An 8760-nucleotide genomic window follows, 5' to 3' on the forward strand; every position below is an offset into this window, starting at 1 on the left:
AATGAAGAACTTGTCCTGAATTTACTGGCACTGCATTTTAAACTGGGTGTCAGATGGTCATTTCTTTTTTTTCTGTTTAAAGTAAGCAAATACCCATTCTGCGAGATAGGCAAATATGGAGAGCTTCCAAACTTTTAGCTATAAACAGATTTTTCTTTATCCTTGCCAAGACGTATTCTTCTGCCTCCTGCTTTTTTCTGCTGTTTGTGATTGCTACAGTGTGTTTAGTACCTTACTATTAGGAGGCAGTGCAAAGTGCAAAGAATGCAAATATTTTATCACTTACAAATCACAAGGTTTGCATCTCAACTGCATTAGATAGAAAACTAGTCATTTCAGCACTAGTTTCTACAGCCTTTTCAGTTGCTTTTTTAAATGTTTTGCATGCTGTCATTCCATGCTGTATTATCCTCGGAGCATAATGATGTCTTTATAACTTAAAGGTTTTGTATGTGTGCATGTAGAACTAGATTTCTGTGTGTTAGTTTGCATGATAGCTGGAAATACTATTATGTATTGAGCCAGCAATCACATTACTGAGGTTTTTTCCAATTCAGACACTGTGTGCCTTGGCTAATGAGGCTGATGCACCTACTAAAAGAAAAATTGCAGCAAACTCATTCTGAATTTATAGATCACTTGTGCCTTGTGAAAAAAAAAGAGGCAAAACACTTCTCTTTGAGTTTTCCAGTGCTCAGAGTGGCACAATGCACAGCTTTCAGATTTGACAGGCACTTTGCATTAAAATTAACGCTTTAGAAATACTTAAACAAATCACTAGTGTATGATAATTTTATGGTTCTAATATAGGTTTTATGGATTTCTTGTTTCAATATGTTTAAAATGTCCTACAGGAACAAACCTCTGCATTTTCTAGATTCCTTTCAGCAATTTAGAGAGACTTCTGATGCATTCTTTTTCCTAACTAGATCTCCTTTTAACTCACACACACAGACACACACACTGCCCTACCCCCAGCCTTTCCATAACCTATTCCTGATTTATCGTAGCTCCTTCAGGAGCTAATTGAGTTCCTCTGAGAAATAAATTAAATAAGTGGTACAAGCTGCATGACAGGGATGCAAGATTGTGTTCCCACTTTCTTGAGAGTTCTTGAGTGCAGCTGAAGCTAAACTTGCCTTTTTGGCAGCGACAGAGAATAGGTTTTGCCAATACTCTGTCTAGTAAGTTGGCTCAGTTGCTTGCCAGTGTGTAGCCAGCAGAATTTGGATGGCAGGTAGCTGTGTTACCAGTGCAGTGTGTAGAGTTACTGTGCAGTGTGTGGAGTTTCCTTAAAGCAAGTGATCCATTACATGTAAAATAGAGGGACCCATATTTCACAATAAGTCACATAATAGTATGAGATGATATGGGATTGCTGTTGCCTTTCCTTTGGTGCTTGTATTTTTTTTTCTCAATGCTCGAAGAGATTTCTGAAATTTTGCTGATGTGTGTGAGCACTTAAATGTAACCTGATTCAATATCAAAACTTGAAATATCATTTCCAAGGGGAGAAGAAACATAACTGCATGTGTTTTCTTTCTACAGGGATGAATTGTAAAAGCTACATCATCTTGACCCAAACATAGTGTTACAGTGGACTGCTCATCTCCAGTTCTAAAAGCTTTTTGAAAACCAACAGCATTGCAGCTTGTTTTGGACTTTATTATACTGTTGTTATCAGCATGGAAAAGCGTGGTGTTTGTTTTATTTTTTTAGATGCTCAAGGCAAATCTGATAAAGAAATGGTGGAAAGTTTTATGTGGGCACTGTTTTATTTAACATGCCTTTATTTCACTTTCATCTGTTCAAAGTGAATTTCTGCAAAACTGCAGATGAAGACCTATAGCTTGTGAACTCTAATTTTAATGGGGGAACTTGAACACTCACTTCTCTTGGCTCCTGTGTCCCTTGGTAAAACTGCTTCTGTGCACCTCACGACACTACGTAGGTAATACCAGGTTTTCTGTGTTCCAACGTCTGCTAGATGCTACTAAAAGGAGATGAACTTCCTTTCTAAGCTTTTGACATGGTGTCATAGACTAGCATGCAGTAGATACAATCAGCTGCTTTTTTACCTTAAAACCAGGCATTTGTATATATTAAATTTCAAGACATCAGAGGTAGGTGGCTGCTTTTATCAAACATTGCTGTTCAAGCTGGACATAACAGACATGGTTTTCCCTTTCCTCCTAAAATCAATTAATGTAATCTTGAAATTATGTTGTGGTTTATAGCTCAGTGCTGGTGTGATACACATGGATCTAACTCCATAAATGTGAGGTGAGGTGTGTTCCAGTCACTGAACAATTTACACAATGCTGCTTTGCCAAATAAAAGCAAAAGCGGGATTTTGTGCTTGTGTGGAAGATTAGGATGGGTAGGTAGTCTGAGATATGGATTGCTAGGTTCTTTATTAAAAACCAAAACCCCCTTTGGTTCTAAAAGAACATTGCTTTTGGCAAAGCCATTTGCTGTATTAACATTCTTATTTTTATAACTGTGGGCACCCAGGAGAAATTGTGGCTTTTTAGAAAGTGAATTCTAAATTTCTATAAAAGGAACACATCATGCATGCAGAAAGAATCCTGAACTCATAAGTACAGATAGAAACTTGTTCAGTTTCCATATAGAAGAATAGGTGGAAGGCTGTAAACCTTTTTTCTGCCCTAAGTTTTCTGTTTTGGTACTGTAAAATGTCAAAATTTGCAAAGCAGTACAGTGAGGTGGGCTGCTTTGGGAAAGGGGGGAAGTGTGTTTTCAGTCATCCTGCTCATATTTGAGCAACCAGGAATTAAAATAAACAGCATATTATCTTTTTTTTTCTTATGATAGGGGGGATTATAGAATAAAACAACCCATAGTGATCACTGGAAAAAAACCTAAAACAACTTCTTATGGTGGAAGAGCAATAATTTTTTGATAGGATTAATCCCTGGAAGCATAAAGGTTAAAATTCTAAGGCCTCTGAATATGGGAAAGGAACTTTTTAAATAACTTGCCTTTTGAAGGCTAGCCCCATTTTGTTCCTCTGTAAAAGATACTGTATGACTTAATTTATTTAGATATTTGGAAGCTAATGTATCACCTCCTGATCTGACTGCAGCCTGGGAGCACATGCACAAGATTAATCTTCTAAAGAAATTAATAAGCGCATATTCTAGAAAATACAATCCAGGAGAATCCACTTGCGTCTGACAAATTTGTACTAACCCACAATCAACTGTGACTCTAGTTCTTGGTGTTGAAGTGAAATATCTTAACTGATGCATGTTAACGTTCAACCTTTCGGTCGCTGTATCTTTCAGTTTGAGTTCAGGTTTATTTACATCTTCTCACTAATTTAATACGTTAAATGAAAGATATGAGCTCAACTGTATCCAAATTCCTGTCTCTGGACACAGTGTAATAAGCTAGCCTGACTTGGAAGTGGTGTTAAAGCTGAGACCCGATGACAGCTTCCTGGGGAAGAACCACTTGAGGAGGTGTAAGGCTTCAGGGACCAAGGCTGGTGAGAATAGTGCACCCATTCCACTAAAAGGGTCAATGATAGTCAAGGTACTCGGACAGAAAGGAGTATCCAGGAGTAGCATTTAGGAGTCGAAAATGGAAACACCGCCATGATGGAGCAATGGTTCTGAAGTAAAAACTTGGAGACAAGGACAAGTTGAAATGCAGAAGACTTGAAGAGCTTGAATAAATGCTGTGTGAACTGTCTGAATTGCTACTTTGCCAAATAAAACAAATTGAGAGGAAGCTGTATCTAGGTGTCTGTCTGATTTTGTCATTGTTTTGTTGGTTTTTAACCTTTAACAGGATTTTACATATCCAAAAGATAACATGTATAAAATACTGATTTGCTATCTGACCAGAACTATGTGTGCATTTTCAGTCAATTTATGTATTTCAGCAGTTACAAAGCCTGTTAAAATTACCTGGAATGTAAGTGGGGTTTTTGGTAGCTGTTGGGAATTTCTCTTAGTTCACATCTGTGTGTTCTGGTGAACAGGCTCTGTGCACAGTTCTGTCTGCTGTCCATAGCTGAATCCAGCTACCTCAGAGAGTGTGATTTGCCACTTGCAAGGATTAAAGTTTTATCTCTTTATAAGAGGTGCAGTCATGTTGCACTGGGCTGTTACTATCACCTCTAAGCCAAACAGATTGGCTGAACTCTGAGTTGCTTGTCCAGTTGTTTCCGGGATCCAGACAGAAGAAGACTTGGAAAGCCAATACCTGTATCTTGAAAACCCACCAAGAGTTGTGAATTCTCCACAGAGGAGTTTGATGTGCTGTGTGGATGCTTTCTGTTTATGTAGCAGGAATGATTATGTACTTTTTCCCTTCAGACTGGTCAGTTGGCATGAGGTCGCAGAGCCCGTAACATGACTTTTTCTGGAGGGAAACCAGCACACAGCGCGTGTGCACCAGCACTGCTGATGAAGCCACCTGGATGGTTCCTGAAACGTTTGGTAGTCATCGAGTTTGAAACAGGCAATAATCCTGGAGCCGGGGGGCTCTGCATGGTATGCTCTGGAGCTTCCAGCTGGCAGCAGTTCTCTCCACGTGTGCAGTGTTTTTGTGACAGGGTGACAAGCTCCGGGATTTTAGGGTGTTGGAGGGACTGTGGAATTAACACATCAGCACAAAAAGGTAAAGTAAAATACTCTGAGGAAAATTCTGAACTAGTACCCTCCTTCCTGCCAAGAAGGAAGGGTGTTAACCTGTTCTTACAGTAGTAGTTTTCTTCTTTCCACTCATTAATGTGCCCTAGGTTGTGCTGCTTTTGATTTAAATGCAGTTCACAGGAGGACATGAGAGAATTCCTTCTGAAGTTTGTCATGATACAGAGGTTGGGCAATGCAAACCAAGCTCATGATTTGTAACTTTGGTTCTATTTAGCTGATTTTAAATATATTATTAGGATTCTGTTCAAAAGATGAATAGTTACCTTTATGGAACCTTGATCCCTGTGCCAAGCAATGTGGAAGAGGCCTTCTGCTGAAGTGAATGAGGGGTGGTCTCGGTTCAGAACAAAGGCAGGTGGTGAGGTCACACAAGCACATTGTGCAGAACCAAGCAAAAAAAATCAGGGGGAATGTTGCCACAAAGATGCCCCAGGGAGATACAGAGGTCTGAAATTGGTCTTTTGCATTTCAGGATGTTCAGACTTCACAGATCAGGAAGGGTAAATTAGAGTTCTATTGTGGTATACAATAGATGACTTCAAGCATGGGTTTAAGTTGGTTTTGTGGGTTCATACATTTTGCCTTTGTTTGGTCTATTTGAGTTTCGTCCATCTGCTTTTAACTGTGAAAGGCTGTGAACTGCAGACCAGTTGTTGTAAGTGCACAGACACTCTTAAGCTATAATAACCTCACTTTGCCTTTACTGTAAATAACACACACTTGTGTGCTCAGACCCCCCCAGCTGGCAAGGTTTGGGGTTCCATGCCTCAGCCAGGTCTGAGGAAATAAGCATGGACTAAAACCTGGCCTTATGCTGGCAGAGGTGATGTAAACTTCCCTCTACCTGGCCTATTTACCTCCCACACTTCATCCTTGACATACAGGGCTGCTTTCTGATCCAGGTAATAGTTTTTTACAGAGCACAAATTCATGATGCAGCTGATGCACTCTGAACTTTCCTGTGAAAGGCTGTTACTGTTCTCTTATGCTCTTGGCAGGGTGTTAATGAGATGCTCATCAGGATGTGCTCGGGAACTAAAATTGTATTTCTTTAAATTATGAATTGAGTGGACATAGCTATTGCTGTAATATGTGTGGAGGAGATCCAGGTGCCTGAAAGCTTCAGGAAGGAGAAATGAAAATAACTCACTTTATGTCTCATCATACCAAATTTAGAACTTGAGACAATCCTGTGCCTGTTAGCAAAACTTTTTTAGCAACAACAGACAATTTTCATAAAGACTGTTAAAGGAGTTACTCTGAGTTTCACTTTGATTCTCTAAGGTTTCTTTGTAGTCCAGCCATTTTCATCATATGCTTCTGAGCAACTGACCTTGTAGATGCTCTTGAAAACATTCCCTAATGCTTCTGAGAAGCGGAAGTCCTTTTTTCAGCCATGTTTGGGCTTATGTTTGCATTTTATGTGTTCGTACTATGAACAAGCCATGTTTCTTGTTTATGTTCTGCCAAATCCTTTTTCAGCTATAATGGAGAAGCATTATGCAGCATAATGGAGGAGCATGGCATGTGAGATAAATCAGGAACTTTTCTTGCAGCTGCCTTATGGACTAGGAGGACACTCTTGAGGGCCTCTGGTTAGGAAAATGGGTGACAGAGCACCTGCCAAGGCTACTGCTCTGATCAGAGCTCTAGAGAATCTTCTCTCCTCTGGATATAGAGGCAGCCTCAGGATAGTCATCTCTTGGGCATGGAATTAGCTTCAGGAATGCTTTCCCTGCAGGCCAAATCTTCCACTGGGCTGCCTGCCTTCAAGTCCTTTACAGTCCTGCACTCATTCAATCTCCCTGCTCCCTCTCTATCTGTGTTGTACAGTCATTTGGTTTGAGTGTAGAAATCTTAAATGCATCTTTTTAACACATTAGGGTCTGGTAGTTTTAAGAACTATGTTCAAATGTCTTGCTCTGCCCTCTTTAGAACAGGATTCTACATTTCTGTTGGCCAAGAAGTGACTCTCAGTTCTTCACCAAACCTTTCTGCCTTGTCTGGTTTCCACTGCTTGCTCAAAATACACTTTTCATTGATTTATGAGTGGTGTATAAGTGTCAGCCAGAAGCCTTATAACTGTAAAAATTAAAATTTTAGCAGGTGTATTTAAAAACTCGTTTCTGAAGTGTGCTGATCCAGGCGTTCTAGATTTCTCTTTCTTTGTGTTTCAGGGCTCTGTTTCAGTGCAGAGTGCAGCTCACTTTTTCAGTTAGGTAACTGTTACTTGAAAAATACAGAGCAGAGTTACTTTTATACTGTTTTTCCCCTTTAAATATTCCTTGTTTACAGCATGTTTTCCTGTCACTCAGCTCAGACCGATTGTGTCAGGGGCTCTTTTTCATACTAATTACTCTGTGTTTATTTGCCTCTGTCTGGTCTTTATGCCCATCCACACTCTCTGAACCTTCTCTAGCTTTCCCATTTGCTCTTACTCTTTTAGCTTTTGCCATTAGAAACTGAAAAATCCCAATTCCTGATGCACATGAAAACAGCCAGCACAGACCTCAGTGATGCATGACTGTGGATTCTGTTAGGGCTTACTTGAAAGGCTCTCCCTTTGTTTTGGGGTGGCGTGTTTGTGTTGCTATTGGTTCATGTCTCTGACTGGCTCTGTGCAGTTTGGGATTGAAACCCTTATGCTTTATCTAGGATTTGAAAAGCAAATGGAGCGTCACACTGACCTATTTCAGCCTTTTTGTTTTGCAAATGTGCTCTTGGAACTGCCCCTGCTATTATCCTACAGTGCTATGGAATGATTACAGTGAGATGTTGAGGCTAGGATCCCCTGCAAAAGTGGGCAGCAAGCAGCCCATATTAAGGAAGAAAACCTCCTTTTAAATATGGATCAAACCTAGGTAAGTATTGTATTGTTTGCTACTCTGAAGTAATTTGTACCCTTAAGCTCTCTGAAGGGCAAAAGAGTTTTTAAAAAACAGTCTAAGTGAAATAAGAATCTTGATCAACATTAAAATACACTGACAAAATGAATTTTAATAACCTCTCTTAATACACAGAGGAGCAACATCCACAGGACTATGCAGTCAGGGTAGTCAATATTCTCTGATTACCTAAAATGCTGGTAAGAAAAGGTGGACTGAGCATATTCACAGATATGTGGATAGACAAATGTCAGTGTTTAGGAGGGAAAACCAGATCTGACAGACTTCAAACAGTGATGACTTTCACACAGAGTCTCACTTCTGCTACAGGATAAACACTCATAGGTCCCTTTTGACTCAGAATACTCTGTGATCTGTGACTGAGTAAAACTCCCCAGCTCTGGGGTCTGCATGAGAGGCCATGGATGCAGTTTTAGCAAAGCAGCCGTGAAGATGGGCTAGAAATACTGCCTGCTCTGAGCACTCCTTTGACATCAGAGGGAGAGCCCCAACCTTGGGAGTGGCTGGGAAGGGGCTACAGAAGTGGTGTCAGCAGGAGGCAGTGGCTGGGAGCTGCCTGGGGAGAAGGGGAAAAGCATCCTAAGCATGTTGACAGTGCTTCCTGCTCCTCCCAGCTGTGCTCTCGCTCAGTAGTTCAGCATGACTTACTTAAAATCAAATACCATGAAAGCTATTAAATGCATCCCATGGTACTGAGACCAGTGTGTGTGTTAATTGCAGGAGCAGTAAAGCCAGTCTGGTACTTTGCTCACTTTGTGTTGCTCTCCAACCAGCTGACAATGCCCCCAGGCCCTCTGGTAAGGCAAAAACCATTTTATTTCACTCCAGCCGTGGAGTTTGCTGTCACCTGGGAAGTAACAGGCCTCAAGCTGGTGGCCCACAGGGCAACTGCCACCATCTCCTGTCGCAGGAAGAAGAGTCCCTGGGAAGACTGTGGCACCCTAACGCAGCATTAGCCAGACTCCTGTTCCTCCTCCTGCTCTGACAGCAGCCTGCTGTCTGCTGCTTGGAGGCATTCATTCTCAGCTGTCATATGCACAGCCCATGAAGCTTTATTCCACTAGCAGCAGCACAGAAACAAGGGCTGCTGTTGGGTAAAGTGACTGAGAAGCTGAGCTCTTGCAGCACGGCTGTACTGGCTGGCTTGTGCTTTGTGCCAGATCTTGCTG

At 41.0% G+C, this 8760-nt stretch overlaps 1 protein-coding gene across 3 annotated transcripts in view; it reads left to right on the forward strand.

Moving 5' to 3' along the window:
* Positions 1-3762, forward strand: part of PCMT1 (protein-L-isoaspartate (D-aspartate) O-methyltransferase) — a 38103-nt gene extending 34341 nt beyond the window's left edge. For 2 of the 3 annotated variants that reach the window (XM_063390094.1, XM_063390093.1), the window contains exon 8: positions 1549-3762. Coding sequence is in view for 2 of the 3 variants with exons in the window: in XM_063390093.1 (XP_063246163.1) it covers positions 1549-1561 (13 nt within the window). In the remaining variant the exon portion in view is untranslated. The remainder of the gene's footprint in view (positions 1-1548) is intronic. The other variant, XM_063390095.1, reaches the window with a different exon arrangement.
* Positions 3763-8760: the final 4998 nt, after the last annotated feature.

This window comes from Prinia subflava, chromosome 2 (assembly GCF_021018805.1).
Source record: "Prinia subflava isolate CZ2003 ecotype Zambia chromosome 2, Cam_Psub_1.2, whole genome shotgun sequence".
Taxonomy (NCBI): domain Eukaryota; kingdom Metazoa; phylum Chordata; class Aves; order Passeriformes; family Cisticolidae; genus Prinia; species Prinia subflava.